Raw genomic sequence first — 23,673 nt, forward strand, 5'->3', positions numbered from 1 at the left:
TGGCATAGTGGTTTACTGGTTTGAAACGTTTGAGTAAAATAAAGGGGTTCATGTACGATAGTTTTTCTTCGAAGACTGAAAGTAGCCGTTGCAATCTCTTTGCGTTATTAGGCCTACGAGGAATCATCTTTCAAATGGGCTTTACCATTACCCACTATCAACCAATTTTGGGTCATATTTTGTTTTATAGCCCATAAGAATGGGATTTTTTTACTAGTCGCAACTTAGTATTATTGTGTCCGGTGAACTTGATTGATTTTGACAAGCCAAAAAAATTCGATTGATAATTGATTTCGACAAAAAATCAAAAAATCAAAAACCAACCATGTTTATACTTTATTGATCATACAAATTTATGTTTGCTGTTATTATTCAGGTCGTAAATAAATTTATGTGAATATCAGAAGTAATCACATATGAATATCAAAGTTACTCTCATCTCAAACTATGAAATTATGGCTTTCTATTAAACTATTACTATGGAATTGTTCACAAGTCCTCCATCACATCAACCAATGAACCAACAAACAAAAATACAAATTAACTATATATTCCAAAGAAATTGATAAATTGTGATTGTTAGTTGTAACCCTTGTTTTAAAAATCGCTAGGCGCTAGTCGGGCGCTCGGTATGGGCCTAGCGATTAATCGGAAAATCGGATTAAAATCGAGAATTAATCGGGGATTAGTTTTAGGGTTATTTTAATATTCTTAAAACATATCAATCCAATATTATTTTCAAAATTGCAGTAAATACATAAAAATGTAATTTTGAGACAAATTTTTATGATTTTTATTACAAATTTATGATTTTTATTAAAATTTGAACATAAGTTATTGTAAAACATTACAAAGTCCCAATTCAAATGATTGAATAACAAAAATTAAAAGTTTTTTTATACTAGCAATCTAAAAATAATTGGGGTATGTAAGATTAGGTGGAGAATAATCGGATTAGGCGGGAAGTAATCGGATTAGGCGGAGAGTAATCGGGTGACTGATTTCTTTAGAGGATTAGTCATTAATCGAGGCGGATAGGGTGGGCCTAGCGATTAAGCGGGGAGTAATCGGGTCTAGGCGGGGATTTTTAGAACAAGGGTTGTAACTGTAAACACAAAACCAGAATTCTTAATTGTTAATAGAAAAACACAAAGTGTAATCATGAATTTACTATATCTTCTTTTCTTCTTAAGGTTTTAACACAATTTTCATAAATTTCAGTTTAAGTCATTGATAAAACTATTAGAAAATATCAATGATAATCTTCATCTTTAACATTTTAAGCGTTTCTACTTCCTAGGTAATTAAACTACAACATCGACGACATGTAAATCGTAATATGTGTTGTGATTTCAGAATTTGTAGACAAAAAAACACTCACACAATTAACACATTTTTACCACCAATAAGCACTAAAATTAAGAAAAATGGACGTGGGATGAAAATGATGATATTTTTGACCTAGTAGGGCCTCTCACTCTCTTCTTCCATTAAAGAATTCTCAGAGCTTTTCTTACTTGAACTGTTTTTCTTGGCCCATCTCACTGAAATAAGTGATAAACTCTGCCTGTTACATTATTTGGATTTTAATAGGTGAAGTAACGGAATATGTAATCTACATCAAAATGATATTCACTTCTATTTTTCTACCTGATGGCATTAGAAAAATCCAATTATTACATGAAAGAAAGAAACTATAGTAATTAAAAAACATAAAAGAGAGACAAGTCTTGGCAAGTTTTCTCTGTTTCACACTTTGGAGACGAAACTTAAAGGCTTAAACAGAGAAAAACAAAGCCGTTGGCTTTTGTAAGCCGCTCGTTCTTCGAGACAAAACACACTACACTACACTACACTAGTCTCTCTTTCTTCTTCAATCTCTTTTCCTCTTTCTCTCTCTCCTCAAAATCCGACGAAATTATGATTCACTTTACCTTTTAATCAGGAATATCCCTTCTTCTTCTTCTTCTTCCTGGTGTTTTCATCACATTCCCTCTAAATCTTCGTTTTTATTGGAAAGAAACAATCAAATCCAAGTTCAAGGGTTTTCCAATCTTCAGTGGAGACTGAAGTTATGAGCTTTACAAGATGGCAAGTGTTCTTTGTTCTCTCTGTTTTAGCCTTGACAATGCCGTTCTCAGCTGGAGTTACTAATCTACGAGATGGTAATTATCTCTCTCTGCAAAGTTTTTCATTTTGGGTTTTGCTTTGACTCTCCTTATTTTGGTTTAGTGAACACTCTAGATTTTGACTTCTGTCTAGTGAAAATGACTTACATCAGTTTTAGGGTAAACTAGGTGAACACTAGAGCTGTCTGGGAAGCTCTAGATTGGCAGATTCTATGATTCTGAGGCTAATCTCAAAAACCCTAAAAAGTTTTGGTTTTTGACACATAAGCTCTTGTTAGGGTTTTAGTTCAAGACCAAGAAATTTGTTCTTATTGTTCTTCATTAATTGGTTATCTTCAGAAAGATTCTTTAATCTCTAGAATAATTATGTTAGATTTGATTATATAGTGATGGGTTTGTTTGTTGTTTAATAACTTCTACAGTTTCTGCGATTAATAACTTGTACATCACTTTGGGAGCACCATCTCTACATCATTGGCTTGCTTTTGGAGGAGACCCTTGTGGAGAAAAATGGGAAGGTGTGGTTTGTGACTCCTCAAACATCACAGAAATGTATACTTCCTCTTCTGCTCTTGTAACTCTTTGTTATGGTTTGCTTTAGAGTCACCAAATCAGGTTCTGACCAGGTGATTATTGTTGTTGGCTGCAGAAGGATACCTGGCATGAAGGTAGGTGGAGGCTTAAGTGATACTTTGGCTGATTTTTCATCTATCCAAGTCATGTAAGCAAAGCTTCTTGTCTTGTTTTGTTTCATCTTCATGTTTCTTTTGAAGCTTCTTGCTATATAAAAAACATACAAGATGTTGTTACCATTCACTATAATTTTGAATTGCTGAATAATACTCTTTCTCTCTTCCTTGTTTGAATGGACAGGGACTTCAGTAGCAATCATATTTCAGGGACAATTCCGCAGGCTTTGCCGTCTTCCATCCGAAACTTGTGCGTTTGAGAATTGACTATATATGTTTATGGCAATACTTATGTTTCCAACAGTATAAACAGTTAAAAGACACTCCATTTTTTTCATTTCTTGTTTCAGATCTCTCTCCAGCAATCGCTTCACTGGGAACATTCCCTTTACATTGTCCTTTCTATCCGATTTGTCTGAACTGTGAGTCTTTGTTAAAGAAGACACCGTTACTTACATCTGCGATTTTCCTCGGTTTGAAGCAGACTCTTTCTTTTCCCTTCAGGTCACTGGGAAACAATCTTCTATCAGGAGAGATACCAGATTACTTTCAGCAGCTATCAAAACTGACAAAACTGTATGTTCTCTCCTCACTAAGTCTCATTTTGCTTCCTCCCCTCAGCGTCTTTCACTTACGCATTTAGTTTCTAATGCAGGGACTTATCATCTAACATACTGGACGGGCATTTACCTTCCTCCATGGGAGACTTAGCGTCTCTTAAGATATTGTAAGTGCACATATTTCAGAATATGAAATTTTACAAAAACATTGTTATCATTGCTTTTATATCTAATGTGGTTGGACTGCAGGTATTTGCAGGACAACAAGCTCACAGGAACACTTGAGGTTATAGAGGATCTTTTCTTAACTGAATTGTAATCATTTTTTACCTTGCATACTCTTTGTTCTTGACTCTCCAACCATAAAGCCAACTTCAGTAACTCACTATGGTATTTTCATATCTTTGATTCAGGAATGTAGAAAACAACTTATTCTCAGGACCTATACCGCCAAATCTATTGAAAGTTCCGAATTTCAAGTAAGTATATTAAGAGAAAAGCTGAATGTTTTTTTCCTTTTTTTTAGCCATTCAAGTTTCATTGTCATTATAACTGCAGAAAAGATGGAACTCCGTTCAATACATCGATTATAACACCACCTCCTCCGCCTGTGGTTGATCCTCCTCCCGCTACTCACCATGCTCCTCCTGTTCCCCGTATCCCTCCTGTTTCCGGTGTTCCCCCAGCACCTTTTGCTCCTTTTGCTCCACTGCAACCACAACATCCACCACCATCACCACCTCTGGTTTGGTCGCCACCTTCTTCTGATAATGGAGGAGGGGATCCCTGGAACACTGGGTCAGGGCAACCTACCTTGCAAATATCACCTCCTTCAGGTTCAGGATCAGGAAAATTCTGGTCCACTCAAAGAATCATTCTAGTCGTTTCTTCAGTGGCCATAATTGTTCTCGTATCTGGTTTGTGTGTTACACTTTGGAGATGTTGCAGAAGTAAAATATCTAACCGATATTACACTGGAGCTCGTAAAGATTTACAACGACCATACTTCAATAAACCTCCATCTCAACCAACCCCCACTATGGGAAAAGGTACACTGATTCTTTTCCTTCCAAGAAGAAAAGAAACTTGTGCTTTGGCTCATTAGCTATCCGCAAAATGCTGCGGGTGTTTTCTTTTGCTTTACAGTTTCTCGGGAGCCCATGGTTAAGCCTTTCGATGGATATGGAGCTGGAGACAGGAAATATGGGTATCCTATGCCACCACGGGCTGAAGAAAGCCGGAGAGCAATGCCTCCTACTTCATATTATAATAAGGATGTTAATACACCTCAAAAGCCGTTGCAACAACCACCGAGGCAGTTTCAGTCCAATGATTCTGCTTCAAAGAGAGCGGCTCATTTTCCCCCGGGCTTGAATTCTTCATCTTCTGCTACCGTTTTCACCATTGCTTCACTTCAGCAATACACAAATAATTTCTCAGAAGAGAATATAATTGGGGAAGGGTCGATTGGTAATGTTTACAGAGCTGAGCTTCGTCATGGAAAGGTGTGACACTTTCCTCTTGTCTGTCATTTGGTCTTACAATGTTTTAGGCTGTGCATTCTTATTAACTTCTTGACATGTTGTGATCTATAGTTTCTTGCGGTGAAGAAGCTGAGCAATACCATCAACAGAACACAGAGTGACGGTGAATTCCTCAATCTAGTCTCCAATGTGTTGAAGCTTAAACGCGGTCATATATTGGAGCTTCTTGGTTACTGTAACGAGTTTGGTCAAAGGTTACTTGTGTATGAGTATTGTCCTAACGGATCACTTCAAGATGCACTACATTTAGACCGCAAGTTGCACAAGAAGCTCACTTGGAATGTGCGTATGAATGTTGCGTTAGGAGCTTCCAAGGCATTGCAGTAAGTAAAGAACCTGAAAATGTTATGCCAATCTATATTTGGAACATCTAGAATCTTAGAGTTTGGTTTCAGGTTTCTTCACGAGGTATGTCAACCGCCGGTTGTTCACCAGAATTTCAAGTCTTCCAAGGTTCTTCTTGATGGAAAGCTCTCAGTACGTGTTGCAGACAGCGGTTTGGCTTATATGTTACCACCGCGTCCAACGAGTCAGGTAAAATTCTGTATGTTGTCTTATTCTTAAGATCCCAAACATAAGACTGAGTGCTGTAAAGGAAATGATGTTTGCTTAAAAAATTGTAGATGGCGGGTTATGCCGCTCCTGAGGTCGAGTATGGAAGCTACACTTGTCAGAGCGACGTATTTAGCCTTGGGGTTGTAATGTTAGAACTGCTCACTGGACGGAGACCATTTGACAGGTTAGCATACTCTAAAGAGACAACTAATAGAACCCATAAAAGATTCTGAACTCAAAAGAGAACATGTTTCACTTATGTTTCTTATGAAGAATCACTGTACTATACTATCTCAAGACAAAACTCTGGTTTTTTTGCAGGACAAGGCCGAGGGGACATCAGACACTAGCTCAGTGGGCGATTCCTCGGCTTCATGACATTGATGCGTTGACAAGAATGGTTGATCCGTCATTACACGGAGCGTATCCAATGAAATCATTGTCACGTTTTGCAGATATCATATCACGTTCACTGCAGGTAAAAAGTTCACTTCATTCATCACCAAACTAGATGAGAAAGCAATGTCAAGCAATGACATCAGAAAAGCAACTAACCCTTTTGACTTCTCTGCCTGCTAATCTTTTTCTATAGATGGAACCAGGATTTAGACCGCCGATATCAGAAATAGTTCAAGATCTTCAACATATGATCTAAGATATACAACCTTGAACTAAGATGCAGAAGCTATAGTTTATTGTCAGGTTCTTGTTCTTGTCCTTTGATGAATGGAACTCTTATTTCATTTGTATTATAATAACACTTGTGTATGTTGGCTTGATGGAAATGACTCAATGAGCTATGGGGTCATCATCATGTAAGCCCATCCCATCACTGGCTCAGCATTATTGACCACCCTGATCGTGTATTCAAGATGATTTGTCATGTTATTTGTTCTTAAATTGATAACACTTCTAAAATCAAGCAAAATCATATAAAGACTGAAACTCAAGACACATTAAAGGTTCAAGAACAAAAGGTTGTACTTAACAGTAGTGATTAAAGAGAAGGTAATTTGTTCAACTACCACTCCAAACAACAAAACCTAAACTTGAAATCAATCTGCTCAAGAGAGGCATGTGATTGATGCTTTAGAGTTTCTCTTCTTTCGGTTTCTTGGGAAGAAAGCTCTCGAAAGCTGTGGTCAAAGCAGTGGAAGTCATAAAAGAGGCTCTTAGTAAACCGATGGCCTGCATTAGTGTCAGATTCAAAACGATTAATTTGAGCTCAGAAAAAACTATATCATGAAAGAATAGTAATATAGACATACATGTGTTTTGCTAATGTTGATTTCATGCTCCTCAATATCATCCAAGTTCACTTCAAACTTCTTCTTTATGCAAATAGTAAGATCATCTGAGACCATGTATGTTACCCCGCTCTTCACAAACCCACTGCTACAATGAGGTGTCAATTGAGAACTACCGTCACTGTTTAGATAACTGACCCCAAGCAACGATTTCTGCAGCCTATATTGCCAAGGAAGCATACATGTGTTACTAGATGCATCCGTGCTTCCGCTAGAGCTCAAGTTCTTCAAGCTTCTACAAAAGTTGCCGATGCATCCTAGCTCGATATTGCTTCCAGTTATTTCCCATACAGATTCCAAAGGGATAGCCAGGAAAATGAAAAGTAGATCCACAAAGTCTTTCCCACTTTCAGCATAAAGAACCTTCATGTCCTGCTTCCTAACAAATAGAGTGAGTGACACAACTTCATCTGGTCCTGCTTCACCACCATCTTGCGCGGGTAGATTTGGCATGTCATGCGACCTTGTCAATTGTCATACCACAAGAGCTATGCTTCTTCAAGAAGACATCAGTGAAAGGAGTTTCCGAAGAGAACAAGCAATGGAGCAGAGATAGAACCTGGATTCAAAAAAAAACTAATAGTTACTCGAAGAGAAAACAAGGCCAAGAAAGAAAAAATATAATCGCTCTGTTTCTAATAGATTGATGTTTTAGATATTTCACACATTTTAAGAAATACGAGAAAATCAATATTTTAAAAACTCAAAACATGACATAGATCTATTAGGAAAGAGAGGGGGAGTAGTTACCCTTTCATGATTAAGGTCTACAAACATCTCCTCCATCTTAGCAACACTATTATAACCGAGTCCGATAAGTATCTTTGTGGTGAGAACAAGAGAAGCGAATTCCACTTTCATATCATCGGTAATGATGAAAGAGGACCTCCCGGTGACAAAAAGTTCATCACAACCAGCACCTTCAGGTACTTTAAACGCCTTGAGGACCTCGGTAGTATCATCTATGTTAAGCTTAAGTCGTCTGCATTGCTTCTCTTTCACATACATGGGATATAAAAGCATATCCTTACAAGCTTCACTCAAGAAGTCATCTTTGTCCATATCAAAGACACTTTTGTAGAGATTGTTGAAACAACCTATTGGAGCAGAATTCTGCTTATTCTTCTCCAGCAATCGGACGATGGTACCCATTGGCAGGGCCATCAAACCAAAGAGCACATCAACAAAATCCTTACGAGCATCAGCCACGACGACCTTGTTCGTCTCCGGGTCGACAAGAAATTTCAGCTTTGAAATTGGTTTGTCTGAACTCTCCATTTGAAAATCACACCCAAAAACTTACAAGTAATTAAGAAAATCGACCGATCTGTATATTGATACATAGAATGAAAATTACAAGTAAGAACACATAAAACACAAATTGGATAAAACGTTAAAACAGTTACATTACACCTATACAGACAGAGTTATGTGAATGCCTATACTAAATCCTAAAGATGATTAGTTTAGCAAAACTTCTTCAGAAACCTAAAGAAAATTAACGAGCATACAAGGATACAAGGGAACAAGCCAGAAACACAATTTACTCTGTTTTCTTAGCATAGAAAAAAAAAAGAAAAAAAAAGAAGAAGCAAAGCTGAGTTTTTCTCATCGATACGTACCAACAAGATGTGATAGAATCTTCAGAGAGACACGAAGAGTCGAGAGTTATGCTTCATTGGCGGCATAAACCGATATAGAGATTTATCAGTGTCCTTCACGAATCCTAATTATGGCATTGATACAATTTTATTGTTAATATCATATTTACATGTTAACAAAAGAATGGTGATATTTCTACATACGATCACCATACTTATGGAATATCAATACAATATCTAAATATGTAGATCCCTAATTATCGATCCCTCATACTTATGGAAAATTGATTCGATAACTAATGAGGGAGGGATCTACAGATTTAAAAGGTGGGGATTTTTTTTTTTTTTTTTGTGTAAAAAAAAGTCCTCTAAATTAAAATTTTTATGGGTCATCATGTAAACATTTGGATCATCCCAACCCATGACTGGCTTAGCATTATTTACCAATATTGTCAGTCTGTCTAGATAATCTATTATGTTATTATTCAGAAATGATAACACTTGAAATCAAGCAAAAACATATTAAGACTGAAAGTTGAGAAACATTACTGTTGAATAACAAAGAAATTAACAAAATCTTAAATTGAAATCAATCTGCTCAACAGAAGCATGGAATGATGCCTTAGACTTTCTCTTCTTTCGGTTTCTTTTGGAGTAAGCTCTCGAAAACTGTGTTCAAGGCAGTGGAAGTCACGAATGAGGCTCTCAATAGTCTGATAGCCTGTCGTAATAACGTCATATATATTCAACAGAGTTAACTAAAGCTCACAAATATAATGAAAGAAGATACTGAGTGATACATACCTCTGCTTTGCTAATGTTAATTACTTGCTCCTCTATATCATCCAAGTCCATGTTCCACTTCTTCAGTGAGCAAATGGTTGATGATAAATCCATAGGTTTGATAGTAAGATCATCTGAGACCATAAACGTTGTGCCTCTCTTCACAAACCCACTACACACTCCAACTTCAGCAGTTTTATCGCATCGTGGATCCATCGGTTTATGTGTATATGGGTATGTAGCCAATGATAAATCCTTATCACGTTCGGCATAACAAACATCAAGCAGAGGTTGTTGGCAACTATAATACCAAGGAAGCACACATCTGCTATTGAATGCATTGCTCCCTTCAATAGAGCTCAAGCTATTGAAGCTTTCACACAAGTTATTGATGCATCCTAGCACGAGATTGCTTCCAGCTAATTTCCATGCAGAATTCAGAGGGAGAACCAGGAAAGTGAAAAGAAGATCAACGAAGTCTTTTTCACTTTCAATATAGAGAACCTTCTTGTCCTGTTTTCTGGTGAACACACTGACAGACATTACTATGTTTGATTGAACTACACCTCCAGATTCTTCTAGATTTGGCATGTTAAGCACCTTCGAAATGACACATGGTCTCTCTTTCGTTAAGAACACATCAGTCAAGGGAGTATCTGAAGAGAATATGCACTTCAGTAGATCTAGTACCTGGAATTTGCATAAATAGGAGAGAAATTAAGGTTTAAGGTAATGGCATGTAAAGAGAAAATTCAATAAAAAAAAAAATGGTACCTTTTCGTGATCAACATCTACATGCATCTCATGCAGCTGATCAACATCAGAATAGCCTGACACTTTAAGTGTCTTCAGGGTAAGACTTATAGAAGTAAATCCCACTTTCAAATTGTCAGTGATGGTGAATAAGGGCTTGTGGCTGACAAATATTTCTCCATATGCTACACCGTGACTTGTTTTATACTCCTTTGTCATCAGTTTTCCACAAGGGCATCTTGAGGAGCAAAAGTTACTATATAATCCCCAAGAATGTTCTGTCGGGCACGTATAGTACTTGAGAACCTCAATATCATCTATGTTAAGCTTAAGCTGTTTGCGTTGATTCTCCTTCACGCTTCTCGGATACAAAAGCATATCCTTGCAAGCTTCCTTCATAAAAATAGCGGTGCCTATATCAAGAACACTTTTGTAGAGATTGTTGAAACAGCCTATCACAGTAGCTTCAGCTTTTTGATTCTTCTTCTGATAGTTCTCAAACAATCTCACAACTGTCCCCATAGGTAATGTCAGAAAACTGAAGAGTACATCAACAAATTCCTTACCAGCCTCAGCCAAGACAACCTTGTTCTTCTTCTTGTCGACAAGAAGTCTCAGACTAAACACTGGTTTCTCTGTATTTTCAGCTCCAGCCATGAAAGATCACCAAGTAAAAAAACAGAATTTTGATACTATTTTTTTAGGGGTTTCAAGTCTGAATTAGTTAAACACGGAACCAAAAGTTATATAGCCCTTTGAACTCCCCCATGACTCTATGCATCGCTTGATATTACTTGGAAGAAGTTAATTACATTCAATTCGTTAATACTAAACTTTTGCATTTATTTATTGCACAAACGTTATGGGACTTGTATCCTTGAGTCTTCCAAAAAGATTTGACTTTTGCTACTGAGAGTATAAAGGGATTTAAGACATCAAAACCTTTTGACGTTCCCAAATGGCTAGATTCGTTTTTTATCTCTTTAATCTTTCCCATGACCTGTCGTTTTACCATGTTCCATCTAATTTAGTAATGTTGTTGTTATAAGCCTCTAGGATTTGTTTATATATTTATATAATGGACTTTGGGTTTCTGCTCATGTTGGATTTTATATTTGAATATCTTTTTGTAATTGGGCCCATAATACATGGGCCATCACTGTTCGTCGTAGGCATTACTACTATGGTCTATGGGTATGTTCAGACAGAATTTGTTTAAAAATCATTTATCTTTTTCCAAATCCAAAAAAAAGAAAATCTAGCGATTATCGATCACATATCAATATTATTCTTGAACTGATGTGAAATAAAATCCTGGAAATGCATATGGAAACTGATTGATTAAGGCAGCAAAACAAAAGCTTAACACTCGTACTCGTCAAGGAGTGAGAGAGTGGTGGTCAAAGGAGTAGATGTCACCAATGAAGCGTTTAGCAAATTGATAGCCTGCATTACAAGTCAGACACACTCAACAAAATTAACTAAATACAAAAGAGATAATTGTAAAAAAAAATTCATGATTTTTTGGAAGAGTAAAAAACATACCTCTGCTTTACTGATGTTAATTACATGTTCCTCCATATAACTCAAGTTTGTGTGCAACTTCTCCAGTAAGGAAATAGTTGAGCATGAGTTTGCAGCTGTGATTGTTAGATCATCTGTGATCATGTATGTTGCCCCTCTCTTCACAATCCCACTGTTACTATGAGATGTCCATTGACAACTACCGTCATTGTTTAAATAACTGACACCAAGCAACGATTTCTGCAAACTGTATTGCAAAGGAAGCATACATGTGTTACTAGATGCATTTGTGCCTCCACTAGAGCTCAAGTTCTTCAAGCTTCTACAAAAGTTGCCAATGCATCCTAGTTATTTCCCATACAGACTCCAAAGGGATAGCCAGGAAAGTGAAAAGTAGATCCACAAAGTCTTGTCCACTTTCGGCATAAAGAACCTTCCTGTCCTGCCTCCTAACAAATATAGTGAGTGACACAACTTCATTTGGTCCTCCTGCTTCACCTTCATCTTCCACACAAGAGCTATGCTTCTTCAAGAAGCTACCACGAAATGCTTGTCTGCTTTCAGCATAATAAAGATCCTCCTGGTCCTGCTTCTCAACATATACAGTGGGTGGGATTGTAACAAAATACTTTCCTCCTTCACCATCTTCCACGGGTAGCGTTAGCATGTCATGCGACCTTGTCATACCACAAGAGCTATGCTTCTTCAAGAAGACATCAGTGAAAGGAGTTTCCGAAAAGAACAAGCAATGGAGCAGAGATAGAACCTGGATTCAAAATATCATAAATCAGAGGGCAAACAAAGTGGCATGTAGTAATGATTCCACAAAAAATGTAGTTACCTCTTCGTGACCAACATCTACAGACATTATATCCAACTTCTTGAAACTATCATAACCTAGCCTCAAAAGTATTCTCCTGGCGATCATAATAGACGCAAATTCCGCTACTTCCATAGTTTCTGTAATGTGGAAAGATGTCTTCTGGCTGACAAATAATTCATCACAAACACCATCAGGAACTTTAAACTCCTCGGTATCATCACCTATGTAAAGCTTAAGCTGTCTGCATTGCTTCTCTTTCACAAATTTCGGATACAAAAGCATATCCTTACTAGCTTCCGTCATGAAATCATCTTCGTCCATATCAACAACACTCTTGTAGAGATTGTTAAAACAGCCTATAGTAGCTGGCCTAGTGGCTTGAGACTTTTGATTCCGACTGTTCTTCTCCAGCAATCGCACGATAGTACCCATTGGCAGCGCCATAAAACCAAAGAGCACATCAACAAAATCCTTACCAGCCTCAGCCAAGACAACCTTGTTCGTCTTCCTGTCGACAAGAAGTTTCAGCTTTAAAATCGGTTTCTCTGAACTCTCCATTTGAAAATCACACCCAAAACCTTAGAAGTAAATAAGAAAATCCACCGATCTGTATATGAATACAGAGAAAGAAAATTAGAAGTAAGAACACATAAACACAAATTGGATAAAACGTTAAACAGTTTCATTACACCTATACAGAGTTATGTGAATGCCTATACTAAATCCTAAAGATGATTAGTTTCGCAAATTTTCTTTCATCCCTATAGGATATTTAATAACTTTCATCAATTAACGATAGAAGGGAACAAGCCAAAGACAATTAAAACACAATTTACTCTGTTTTTCTCAGCATAGTAAAAAAAAAAAAGCAAAGCTGGGTTTTTCTCATCGAAGAGGTAGGAAAAGTACGTACCAAGATGTGGAATAATTTTTCAGAGTAACGACCGAGACACAAAGAGTCGAGGTTTTATGCTAATTAAGTCATTGATATATACAAATGTAAAATCTTACTTACAGAAAATATATATTCGACAATTAAATGATTGATTTATTTCCTTATTAATTCCTTTTAAGAGTTAATATTTGCAGTTGATGGAGGAGGCAGAGAATCGAGTGGTGATTGACTGATTGCATCATCAACGCAATTTTTTTTTTTTTTTTTTGTAATTGGGCCCATGTCATATCATGGGCCATTACCTTTTTTTGCACATACGTGATCGCCACGTGCCATAATTGCTCAAAATGGTTATAGAAAATGTAAATTCTTAATTATGGAAAAATATATTCGACAATTAAAATGAGGGATCTAGAGAGAATTAAGTGGTTGATTTAGTTCCTTTCATTCCTTTGAGTCTTGAGAGATAAGTATTTGCTAAGCAGAGAGAGAGAGAGAGAGAGAGAGAGAGGCAATAATATTGATGGAGGAGGAAGAGAATCGAGTGGTGATTGCATTATCAACACAAAGAAAGAGAAATAGAAGAAAGATACGAAGAAGAAGAAGAAGAAGAAACGAGAAGCCAGTGATTGCTCCATCATCTCTGCCAAACGACGTCGTGGAGGAAATCTTCTTGCGATTTCCAGTGAAAGCACTATTCCGACTCTCTCGAAACAATGGAGATCGACGATCGAGTCTCAATCCTTCGAAGAGAGACACTTGAGGATCGCCGAGCAATTCCGTGTGGGTCATCCTAGAGTTATGGTGATCACTGAAAAAGATCCCCTAAAACTAATGCCTCTAGCTCGTCCAGACACAGACATTGGTTTTAGGTCATTCTGCTTGGAATCGGGTTCTCTTCTATCCTTTACTCTTCTCAATTTTCCTCAAAGTTTCGCCCACTATATCTATGTTTCTGGATGTTGCGATGGCCTTTTCTGCATCCATTCCCCGAAATCGGAAGCCGTATATGTTGTTAATCCGGCCACACAGTGGTTACGGCAACTTCCTCCAGCTAGGTTTCAAATTTTGATGCACAAGTTTAACCCTACTTTTAGAGATTGGATAGACATGGAGTCAGTCTTTCATCTAGCCTTCGTGAAGGCCACTAATTACAAATTAGTGTGGTTGTATAATTCTGATAAGTACAATGCTGATGCCTCGAGTCCAAACGAGGGAGTTACCAAGTGCGAGGTTTTTGACTTCAGGGCAAACGCTTGGAGGTACTTGGCTTGCACTCCAAGTTATCGGATATATCATGATCAAATACCAGCATGTGCAAACGGGTCAGTATATTGGTTCACGGAGCCATATAATGATAAAATCGAAGTAGTGGCTTTTGATATTCATACCGAATCATTCCGGTTGCTGCCTAAGATTAAACCGGCTATTGCTGGTTCAGATCCGAGGCATATTGACAAGTGCACTCTGGATAATGGTTTGTGCATGTCGAAAAGAGAACCGGATACGTTGGTCCAAGAGATTTGGAGGTTGAAATCATCAGAAGACTTATGGGAGAAGATTTATACTATTGATTTGCTTTCTTGTTCTTCTTCCCGGACTCAGTTTCGCGATGAATTTGACTGGAGCAGGAAGGATTTGGTTGATCCATCCACACCGGTGGCGGTATGCAAGAACAAGAAGATCTTGCTCTCACATCGCTATTCCCGCGGTCTGGTAAAATATGATCCCCTAACAAGGTCTCTAACTTCGTTTTACCAACATCCTTTGTCTAAGAGAAAAGTTCTTTAAAAAAAAAAAAGAAGAGAAAAGTTCTTTATTTTCAAAGTTTGATCTCTCATATCTAAACAAACCTACTACTTTTGACGTGTTTGGAAGAGTGTAGTCCATTAACTTCTTGTTTTGGCTAGTTAAATCAATCCGTATAAGTACCAAACATTTCGCATTGATTAAAACAGTAAATTTGGATGATTTCTTATAGAAAAACATCTAATAAAACAGTAAAAATATTGCTGGGAGTATTTTAGAATTAAATTATTTACTTGTTATATATACTGTAATAATATACAAAAAAAAAAAAAACTCTATAGATCTTGTAATATTACTCAACAATAAATTGTACTTTTCAAAATTCATAAAGTTTGCATTCATGGGATAATTTCAAAATAACATCGACGAATCAAAAAGTTTGGTTTGAGTTAATTTTAGTTTTTATGTCAAATTTGGAAGTACCAAACATTTCTTATTGAAATAACTGATCTTCTTTTTTACACCACCAAATAAAGTTGTTGATTGGAATTGACCCTTTTTATGCAAGAAAGCTTAAAACACCAAAACATGGGAAGCACTTATAGATCATGTTGTGCTCATGTCCAAAAGAGAAACAAATTATAACAACTAGAGTAATAATTTATAACCAAAAAAAAAAATCAATTTAATACAATTTATGCAAATGTCACAGATCATACCAACCAGGCGATGATCTTCAGCAAAATAACTTTTACAAACCTCGGTTTTGTGATTATTTTTTGGATTTATAATATGGATTTTTTTTTTTTTTTGGAGTAATATATGATTACATTTTGCCATTTTGGAAGTGTGAACACCTTTGACCAACAAAATATGAACATAGTATTGAACGTTTAAACCCAAACACATGTGGCGTAGGAAAAAAAACACTTAGAACACAAATATCTAAAACATTCAAAACGTTGTTAAAAATTGTTAAATCAAAAATACAAGGCCAAAATTTCAATCAACCTCTTCCGAGTTTCAGATCAATTAATCTACCCACAAGGCCACAACGAAACTTTGAATTTTTCATTAATTTTTTTTTGGAAAACAACTAAGTGGTAGTTATTTAGTCATTTACTACGATCTAGTTGTAGACATTGTATCCGTGTATTATTGGTTATACGAAAAATTCAATGTGGTATGAAATTCAATCTTAATTAAGGCCGTTGAGTTGGTTATCTCAAAATGGAATCAGTCGACGAGTATTTTATTTATTTGATTATTTCAGTCAAGTTGTGTGACTACGAATTACGATTAACCGGTAATACTTGTTATTTTTCTTTTTCGTCAAACCGAACATTCTTATTAACATTGTTTTTATCTTATTACTCAATCATGATAAAAACAATATTTTAATCCGTTAGTTATGACTTGTGAGTGCTATATTTAAATGTAAAGGTTGATTTATACGTGTACACAAAAGTAGTAGAAAAGAAAAGTCTTTCCGTAATTTGATCAGCTTATAAATACGATTAGTACTAATGACAAGGGAAGGGTATTTTCGTCAGAAAAAAGTAGCGACGACTGTCCAATATTCTGAAGGTTTCAACGATTTCTGTGTATTATTCTCATCATCAATGACATAAATAAACAAAATAAAATAAAACACAACAACCGGAAATGTTTTTTAAAAAAAAGAATTGAAAATGACAGAATCTGAGAAAAATTCGTCGCTTTACCTTTTTCATCTTGGTCTCTCTGTTTTGTTCGTCTGCTCACTCTTTCAAAAATCTCTTCTTTTCTTTTTCTCGTTCCCTTCTAAGTTCTTCTTTAAATCTTTAATCTCAGCAGGAAGCAATCTCTCTTGTCTCAAGTTTCTATTTTCTTAATCTCCGAGAAATCTTCAACTCTGTCTTGTCGTCTAGTCACATTTTGAATTTTTACACCACCAGCTCTCATTCTTTTCGATTCATAACAAAGGCTGGAGATTTGGTTTCAGCTTCGTAATCGCATGAATCTACTGAAATCGAGTAGATGATGGCGAAGCGTGGATATAAGCTACGTATCCTTATATAGTTCTTCTTTGCTGCTATATTATTGGAAACTTATAACCTGAATAACAAAAGATACAAACTTTAGCTACATACATTTTGATTATTTTCACCCTGAACTTGAGAAATTTGATGTAGTTCAATCACTGTAGCGTTAGGGTTTATCTGCATTGGTGGCGTTTTATGTTCTTTTTTTGGTAAATTGTTATTTGACAAGTTTGAATTTTTTTCATGAAATTTTCTTCTGGGTTATAATTTCCGCCTCTGTCATCTTAAAACCAAACCGAGACCAGATTGTAGAAGAGACATTGTTATCTCTGTTTGTCTTGACTTTGTTCTTGTTTTGTTCTGGATATGATTTGTTCTTGACTTGATTTGGGAAATAGAAGAGTTTGTGGCACATTCCGGAAATGTGAATTGTCTAAGTATCGGAAAGAAGACGTCACGGCTCCTTCTAACTGGTGGAGATGATTATAAGGTCAACCTTTGGTCAATCGGCAAAACCACTTCGCTAATGGTCTGTTTCACATTTCTCTCTTTTTGTAATGTGTTTCTCCTTGTTGGTCTTCATTTGCAATCTTCGTTTCAAAAGTTCTTCTCTTTTTTCTAGATTTGCCATTTATAGCCATTACTACAGTTATTTCAGCTAATCTGTATGAAAAATGTCAAAATTGACATTCTTGTTTCTATGGATAGAAGAATGATGATATTTTATATTATGTGTTGTTGGCAGAGTCTTTGTGGGCATACAAGCCCGGTTGATTCAGTAGCTTTTAACTCGGGAGAAATTTTGGTGCTCGGTGGAGCTTCTTCAGGTGTGATAAAGCTGTGGGATCTAGAAGAAGCAAAGAGTAAGCTGATTGATTTTTTCTTCTCATTTTCTATCCCTAGAGTGTGTTAGAGGCACTTGTTATTGTCTGTAGGAATTATAAGTCCTGTGATTGATAGTTAGTTTCAGATAATGAGGTCTAATATTTTCACTCTTGCTCTTGAAGTGTAGTGGTTAGAGCTTTTACTGGACACAGATCCAATTGTTCTGCTGTTGAGTTTCATCCATTTGGTGAATTTCTTGCATCGGGATCTAGTGACACAAATCTAAGGGTTTGGGATACTAGAAAGAAGGGATGCATCCAAACATACAAGGGTCATACTTGCGGTATTAGCACTATCAGATTTAGTCCTGATGGTCGTTGGGTAGTGTCTGGAGGACTTGACAACGTTGTAAAGGTAAGACCAGCAGTATCAACAAGTACATTATTTTGTTCCCTAATGATTGTTCTTTAGACTCTTTATTGTACTCAATAGGTATGGGATTTGACTGCTGGAAAGCTCTTGCACGAGTTTAAGTTTCATGAAGGACCTATCCGTTCCCTAGACTTCCATCCGCTTGAGTTTCTCCTAGCCACAGGTGAGTTTTAGGGCTAAACTGGTGGCAGCTTTCGGTTAATTGATAATTTTCTGTTTTACATCCACAAGCTTTGTTTTGTGTTCTTCTGACTTCATATATTGTCCTATCACTCACTCTTCAGGTTCTGCTGACAGAACTGTGAAATTCTGGGATTTGGAAACGTTTGAACTGATTGGATCTACTAGACCAGAGGTACCTGACCTTGTGTTTTGTTATTAATATGTCCTGTTTAGCGTTGGGTTCACTCTATAGTCCTTCCATAAGACTTAGTTTTACTTGCACTATTGTCAACCTTCTTCCTGGCATGTGGTGTCCTTTGTTTTACAGGCTGCTGGAGTTCGTGCAATCGCTTTTCATCCAGATGGTCAAACCCTTTTCTGTGGATTGGATGATGGCTTGAAGGTTCTGATTGTCTTTGTGCTCAACTATACAACTTAGATGATGTCCAGAGTGAAACACTGATATTATAAGTTCATGCACATAATGCAGGTTTATTCATGGGAACCAGTGATTTGCCGGGATGGTGTTGATATGGGATGGTCAACCCTTGGTGACTTCTGCATCAACGAAGGAAAGTTCATTGGTTGTTCATATTACCGAAATTCTGTTGGGATATGGGTTTCAGATATATCGGTATGTAACCTAATGTCACTGTCCATACCTCATGTGAAAAACTTAAACTTAATAAAGTTCGCGTTTGTTTCTCAGGAACTTGAGCCATATGGAGCAGTATCTGAGGATAAGAATGAATGCATGCTGAAAAGATTCAGTGTCTTCAATGATCAGTCTGAGAGAATGGGAAGTGGCCCAAGGGGCAGTGTATCCCCAGATTATGAGACAAAAGAGATAAAGAACATATACGTTGACTGTGAGTGAATGTTAATTTTGTTTTTATGCTCATGTCCTTTCAAGTGTGGTATGACAGATATATGTTAGGGCTTCATCTGTCAATATAAATCACATCTGATGTAAGAGGTTATCTAGTTGCTATCTTGGCACCTGAATCAATGCTGAAAAATGTTATTTGACTTAGTCAGAAGTGTTTTTAATGTAAACCATTGCAACTGTAGTAGGAACTCTTGTGATCAGCAACAGAAAAAGGTATCTAGACTTGCAAATCGCAGTATTCGTTACTGTATGAAACAAAGTAGTCTTTAGACAATACTTGAGATTTTTTGGATGGCATATGATTTTTTGGCTTTGACAGTTTCTTGGCCATCAACATAATTTTTCTATGTCATTCACTTATGTGTGCTTATTCCTTATGCTTGGTCTGATTTGAACTCTCTTTGTTTAAAGCCACAGGTGGAAATTCGAATGTAGCGCAAAATCCAGGATCTCTGAAAGCGACATTGCCTTTGGAATCAGGAAAAGTAGCTACTATGGCGAGCGAGAAGCAGAATGCAACATATTTTGGACAAGCAGGAGATAAGTATTCTAGTATGCATACTGTTGCATCGCGGGATAGTGATAGTGGAGAGGAATCTTCTTATTCAGAAAGGGAATCTATCACTTTCTCAAGAACTAAATCGGGTATGTTGCTAAGACCAGCTCATGTAAGAAAGACGCTAGCAAAGTTTGAAGAATCAAAACAGTCAGCGGTTGTTCAATCTGCAACTCGGAAGAAAAGCGGATTGGCTGTTGAGGAGGAACCACAAACTCAAAATGTACTTCTTTCAGAACAGAATGGTAGTAAACCTTTTGATGCTGAAGATTCTACCATCAAGGGTATTACAGACAAGTTTGAAAAAGGTTTATCATCGGAACCACCGACTGATGAAACGAATCGTAGGTTCCCTGTTCTCAGACTTAGTTTCATGAAACTTTAGCTTTCATATATTTAATCTATCTTTTGAATATCTCTGCAATTCTGCCTCAGGTATGTTCCTTAAACCACCTCGTGTCCATAGGTCATCAAATAGCAAGTACAATGACTTAAAAAGAGTAATGTCCGCTGATTCTGCAACTTTTGACAAAGGTGGGATGGAGTACTCAGGAGAGGTAGAGGATATTTGCAGCAAAACTGAAAGAGTTCTTTCACCAGAAAAACCTGGTGATGAACAGAAAAGTAAGTTCTTGATTCAAAAATCAGAACTGAATAATTTATGGGGTTTTTTTCTATTAAAGCAAACTCCAAATCTTATGCACATTAATGTGACAGGCTTATGAGTGAACTAAAAGACAGTCCACGATGCCAAAATACATCTATTTAGAAGAGCTACTAGACTATATCTTTTTTTTTGGTCAAACTGAAAGCTACTAGACTATATCTCGTTACCAAATTTTAGAGAAGAATAAATAAAACGGCAGAAAAGTCTTTAACAGTAGCGTATAGATTGCTACAATCTAAATCTTTAGCTACTGTTAGAACTTGCTTCAAATTGTTCATCATCTGTAGTCTGTTGTAGTTCACTTACTTAGTTTTGAGACAATGATCAATTAGTAATTGACCGGTATAAAATTTCTGTTCTGTAGACACTGAATACCCTAGCAGCAGCAGAGAATCGAACCCTGTGAAGATTGTTAAAGGAGGTTAGAAATTCAAAACATTTGCTGTCTTTGTTTTTTCTTGTTAACATTTAAGTTGGCTGGTTACAGTTTCCTTATAAATTGATATATTTGCAGTAAATGTTGTCTCGGGGAGGACACGCTCGTTAGTTGAGAAGTTTGAGAGAGGAGAAAAAATTACTCATACCGAAGCAGCCAGTACAACAATAACTCAGAACACTAATGCAGTGCTGGAAGATCCGCGTAAGACATCAAGACAGACAGGTGAAACTCCTGTCATATCAACACGACGAGCTAGGAGTACCCCAGCCAGAGTGATGCCTATTGTTCTCAATCGGGATAGTAACATGACATCTGATGAGCCTCTTTTAACACAACCAGCTAGGACTTCAGTTCCAGTGATGCCTGTGATACTCAGTCAAGCTACTAATGTCACATATGATGAGCCTCGTTTAACACAAGAATCTAGAACTTCTCCATCCCGTATATTGCCTGTGACATTCAATCAGGCGACAAATATTACATCTGAGGAGGCTTCTGTAACATCAAGGCGACCACGCAGGAATTCTGCAGCACGAGTAAGGCCTGTGTCACTCAGTCAGGCAGACATGACATCTCATGAGTGCCCAGTAACATCAGTACGTCCAGCTAGGACTTCTCCTGCACGTGTAATGCCCACGAAACTAAATCAATCTGTTAACATGACATCTGATACATCTCATATAGCATCCAGGCACCGCGTTAGTCCAACACAAATGTTGACTACACCCACTGTCATTGATCAAGTGGCTGATATGACATTGGATGAGACACATGCAACACAAATTCAACCAGCTTGTGATAACTTGCCCCAGGTACTTTGCAATGATTAGCTTGGCAACTTGGCTGGCAGTTTTTTTACTTTAAGTAGTGTATACATGACAAACGTAATTGATTGTTTGGTTTGTGCAGAAGGAAGAGCCGAATATATCTGAGAGGGAAAATGATAGTGACATCACTGAAAATCTTATGCTAACTCATAACAAGTTCTTAACCACTCTTCAATCGAGGTTGACAAAGTTACAAGTAAGCATTCTTATTTCTTTTCTGTTCTTTTTCCTGAACCATTATTTGTTTTAGTATTAATTTGCAAGTGGTTGATTTCTCAAAATGCAGATTGTAAGACATTTTTGGGAGCGTAGCGATGTTAAAGGCGCGATCGGGGCATTGAGAAAGCTGACAGATCAGTCTGTGGGTTTCTCAGATTCTCAGTAGATTACTTTTCTTTGATGTTTGTATGTTTAGATAAGCTAACTCATAGATATCGGGACAGGTTCAAGCAGATGTGATCAGTATTCTAACCGATAAAATAGAGATTCTCACATTGGATATGTTTTCTCAGTTGGTCCCTGTCCTCACAAGCTTATTGGGTAGCAGGACAGAGAGGTAAAGATATCATATCATATTTCCACCTTAGACTATATTTTTTGCTTTTGAGCTATAATGACTTCATAACTTGGTTTATAAATGAGAGCCGGGGCAGTAAGACCGATTTACTGATAAACATTTTCAGTTCAAATGATACACTCAATAGTCCTCTGGTTAAACAGAGTTTTATAGACAATCATGTGTGTTTATGACTTTTATCTGCTGTCGTTTAATCTGAGCTACATGACTGTGCAGGCCGGTAAATGTCTCCTTGGATATGCTCTTGAAGCTTGTAGCAGTGTTCGGTACAGTTATACGGTCAACTGTCTCAGCTCCACGGATTGTCGGTGTTGATCTTCATGCAGATGAAAGGTACTTGAGCTAACACCACTCTCTGGAATCTCAATTAGTTTCCTACGCTGATTCTCATTCACCAATAAAAGTAAATAAACCACAATGCAGGCTAGAAATTTGCCAAATTTGTTCAGCGGGATTGCACAAGATTCAAAGGATTCTTCCAGTTCTCGCAAGGTAAACAGCCTAAGCATACTGCTTTCATCACATTCCTAATGAATCTAACCGATAAAAGAGTAATTTCTGGATCTCAAATTCTTCACTTATTTCCCTTGTTTTGGCCGTCTTTTCTTTTTGCTCTGAATATAGAAGAGGCGGTCTAATAACAAGAAAGGCTCAAGAACTAAACCTAGTTCTTCAAGAACCATAGCCACAGGCAAAATCAACAATTGATCATATATGCGGTCCGCAAGTTGTTGTGCTGTATATTGCAAAGAAGTCTGTGTCTCTAGAGTCCAATCTCACTGAGGTTTATATATATATATATATGTAGATTCATCTAGCAGAGTCTTTTGCTGTGGGATCGAACTATATAATCCCCAGAAGAAATACTCGGAAATTAATGGTTGTTGTAAATCATTTTTTTGGCTGAGTAGCTTCAATTCTTGATTTGTTGTTGTTGTTCCGTGGAACTGCGACTCATATTGATTTAATTATAAGTTTAATTCCTAACTGATGTGCTAATGCCTTTGTGTAGTCCTTATTTTGTCTACAATATCATTTATTGTGTAATCGATATGTTATTGTGTACTGTATAGTGTCATTTTCCACTAATTGCTTAACAGGATAAAATAACAAGTTTATAGCGTTGCAAATTCTTTTAATCAATCAGAAACTTTAAAAATTAAAACTTTCCACTTTTGGTAATTCGAAAAGATTAGTCTTAACCTAATTCACCGTTTCAGGGATTTCTTACATGACTTCTATGATGAGATCACCTGTTAACCATCTAAATTTCAAAGAAAAACTTGCAAACTACCTAAAAATTATACTAACTCTTTCACGTTTCGTAAGTATTAGTCTTAACGTTTTATCCCATTTGCCGTTT

The 23,673-nt window shown here is 36.9% G+C and overlaps 7 protein-coding genes and 1 pseudogene across 10 annotated transcripts; 3 read left to right on the top strand and 5 right to left on the bottom strand.

The window, feature by feature from the left end:
• The first annotated feature begins 1,692 nt into the window (after positions 1-1,692).
• LOC9325914 (protein STRUBBELIG) lies at positions 1,693-6,377 on the top strand. Its single transcript, XM_002889804.2, has 16 exons — positions 1,693-2,165; positions 2,552-2,681; positions 2,779-2,850; positions 3,003-3,068; positions 3,169-3,240; positions 3,323-3,394; positions 3,474-3,545; positions 3,628-3,693; positions 3,792-3,857; positions 3,937-4,427; positions 4,525-4,883; positions 4,974-5,245; positions 5,318-5,456; positions 5,546-5,661; positions 5,799-5,955; positions 6,070-6,377. Exons 1-16 carry the CDS (start codon positions 2,075-2,077, stop codon positions 6,130-6,132), a joined length of 2,304 nt encoding a protein of 767 aa, XP_002889850.1. The 5' UTR covers positions 1,693-2,074; the 3' UTR covers positions 6,133-6,377.
• A 15-nt stretch (positions 6,378-6,392) lies between these two features.
• LOC9325915 lies at positions 6,393-8,134 on the bottom strand. The gene is made up of 3 exons (XM_021014289.1): positions 7,535-8,134; positions 6,746-7,343; positions 6,393-6,665 (listed from the first exon to the last, which is right to left on the bottom strand). Exons 2-3 carry the CDS (start codon positions 7,235-7,237, stop codon positions 6,567-6,569), a joined length of 591 nt encoding a protein of 196 aa, XP_020869948.1. The 5' UTR covers positions 7,238-7,343; positions 7,535-8,134; the 3' UTR covers positions 6,393-6,566.
• On the bottom strand, positions 7,239-8,062 carry LOC110225022. Its single transcript, XM_021013526.1, has 2 exons — positions 7,535-8,062; positions 7,239-7,343 (listed from the first exon to the last, which is right to left on the bottom strand). The coding sequence occupies exons 1-2, from the start codon at positions 8,060-8,062 to the stop codon at positions 7,239-7,241; spliced, it is 633 nt and encodes a 210-aa protein (XP_020869185.1).
• A 676-nt stretch (positions 8,135-8,810) lies between the features above and the next one.
• On the bottom strand, positions 8,811-9,854 carry LOC9328683. The gene is made up of 2 exons (XM_021010373.1): positions 9,190-9,854; positions 8,811-9,106 (listed from the first exon to the last, which is right to left on the bottom strand). The coding sequence occupies exons 1-2, from the start codon at positions 9,757-9,759 to the stop codon at positions 9,008-9,010; spliced, it is 669 nt and encodes a 222-aa protein (XP_020866032.1). The 5' UTR covers positions 9,760-9,854; the 3' UTR covers positions 8,811-9,007.
• LOC110225023 lies at positions 9,813-10,578 on the bottom strand. The gene is made up of 2 exons (XM_021013528.1): positions 9,943-10,578; positions 9,813-9,824 (listed from the first exon to the last, which is right to left on the bottom strand). The coding sequence occupies exons 1-2, from the start codon at positions 10,576-10,578 to the stop codon at positions 9,813-9,815; spliced, it is 648 nt and encodes a 215-aa protein (XP_020869187.1).
• A 705-nt stretch (positions 10,579-11,283) lies between these two features.
• LOC9328684 lies at positions 11,284-12,826 on the bottom strand. Its single transcript, XM_021013535.1, has 4 exons — positions 12,287-12,826; positions 11,781-12,211; positions 11,467-11,692; positions 11,284-11,367 (listed from the first exon to the last, which is right to left on the bottom strand). Exons 1-4 carry the CDS (start codon positions 12,824-12,826, stop codon positions 11,284-11,286), a joined length of 1,281 nt encoding a protein of 426 aa, XP_020869194.1.
• Positions 12,827-13,679: 853 nt separating this feature from the next.
• On the top strand, positions 13,680-14,954 carry LOC9328685 (annotated as a pseudogene).
• A 1,689-nt stretch (positions 14,955-16,643) lies between these two features.
• On the top strand, positions 16,644-23,297 carry LOC9325916 (katanin p80 WD40 repeat-containing subunit B1 homolog). Of its 4 annotated transcripts, none has more exons than XM_021014963.1 (19): positions 16,644-16,959; positions 17,335-17,465; positions 17,682-17,799; positions 17,949-18,175; positions 18,254-18,356; positions 18,478-18,548; positions 18,684-18,758; positions 18,846-18,989; positions 19,065-19,224; positions 19,656-20,144; positions 20,335-20,424; positions 20,832-20,888; positions 20,982-21,718; positions 21,816-21,929; positions 22,020-22,094; positions 22,177-22,289; positions 22,527-22,643; positions 22,734-22,802; positions 22,935-23,297. In XM_021014963.1, the coding sequence occupies exons 1-19, from the start codon at positions 16,932-16,934 to the stop codon at positions 22,993-22,995; spliced, it is 2,979 nt and encodes a 992-aa protein (XP_020870622.1). In that variant the 5' UTR covers positions 16,644-16,931; the 3' UTR covers positions 22,996-23,297. The 4 variants fall into 4 exon arrangements, with proteins under 4 accessions (XP_020870622.1, XP_020870620.1, XP_020870619.1 ...); XM_021014961.1 differs by having other exon boundaries at positions 17,338-17,465; positions 20,236-20,424; XM_021014960.1 differs by having other exon boundaries at positions 16,645-16,959; positions 20,236-20,424.
• The last annotated feature ends 376 nt before the right edge of the window (positions 23,298-23,673 follow it).

The sequence above is a fragment of the Arabidopsis lyrata genome (genome assembly GCF_000004255.2).
Source record: "Arabidopsis lyrata subsp. lyrata unplaced genomic scaffold ARALYscaffold_1, whole genome shotgun sequence".
In the NCBI taxonomy this organism is placed as follows: Eukaryota; Viridiplantae; Streptophyta; class Magnoliopsida; order Brassicales; family Brassicaceae; genus Arabidopsis; species Arabidopsis lyrata.

Bases quoted from the DNA above. Each gene is read 5' to 3' on its own strand.
- LOC9325914 (XM_002889804.2), top strand. From the start codon at position 2,075: ATGAGCTTTACAAGATGGCAAGTGTTCTTTGTTCTCTCTGTTTTAGCC. The intron at 3,395-3,473 runs GTATGTTCTCTC...TTTCTAATGCAG, and splicing joins CTATCAAAACTGACAAAACT to GGACTTATCATCTAACATAC. The intron at 5,246-5,317 runs GTAAGTAAAGAA...GTTTGGTTTCAG, and splicing joins GGAGCTTCCAAGGCATTGCA to GTTTCTTCACGAGGTATGTC.
- LOC9325915 (XM_021014289.1), bottom strand. From the start codon at position 7,237: ATGCCAAATCTACCCGCGCAAGATGGTGGTGAAGCAGGACCAGATGAA. The intron at 6,666-6,745 runs GTATGTCTATAT...ACACTAATGCAG, and splicing joins TCAACATTAGCAAAACACAT to GCCATCGGTTTACTAAGAGC.
- LOC110225022 (XM_021013526.1), bottom strand. From the start codon at position 8,062: ATGGAGAGTTCAGACAAACCAATTTCAAAGCTGAAATTTCTTGTCGAC. The intron at 7,344-7,534 runs GTAACTACTCCC...TTTTGAATCCAG, and splicing joins TAGACCTTAATCATGAAAGG to GTTCTATCTCTGCTCCATTG.
- LOC9328683 (XM_021010373.1), bottom strand. From the start codon at position 9,759: ATGCCAAATCTAGAAGAATCTGGAGGTGTAGTTCAATCAAACATAGTA. The intron at 9,107-9,189 runs GTATGTATCACT...TTATTACGACAG, and splicing joins TTAACATTAGCAAAGCAGAG to GCTATCAGACTATTGAGAGC.
- LOC110225023 (XM_021013528.1), bottom strand. From the start codon at position 10,578: ATGGCTGGAGCTGAAAATACAGAGAAACCAGTGTTTAGTCTGAGACTT.
- LOC9328684 (XM_021013535.1), bottom strand. From the start codon at position 12,826: ATGGAGAGTTCAGAGAAACCGATTTTAAAGCTGAAACTTCTTGTCGAC. The intron at 12,212-12,286 runs GTAACTACATTT...TTTTGAATCCAG, and splicing joins TAGATGTTGGTCACGAAGAG to GTTCTATCTCTGCTCCATTG. The intron at 11,693-11,780 runs GCAACTTTTGTA...TTTGCAATACAG, and splicing joins GAAATAACTAGGATGCATTG to TTTGCAGAAATCGTTGCTTG.
- LOC9325916 (XM_021014960.1), top strand. From the start codon at position 16,932: ATGATGGCGAAGCGTGGATATAAGCTAC. The intron at 18,176-18,253 runs GTAAGACCAGCA...TGTACTCAATAG, and splicing joins GACTTGACAACGTTGTAAAG to GTATGGGATTTGACTGCTGG. The intron at 18,990-19,064 runs GTATGTAACCTA...TTTGTTTCTCAG, and splicing joins TATGGGTTTCAGATATATCG to GAACTTGAGCCATATGGAGC.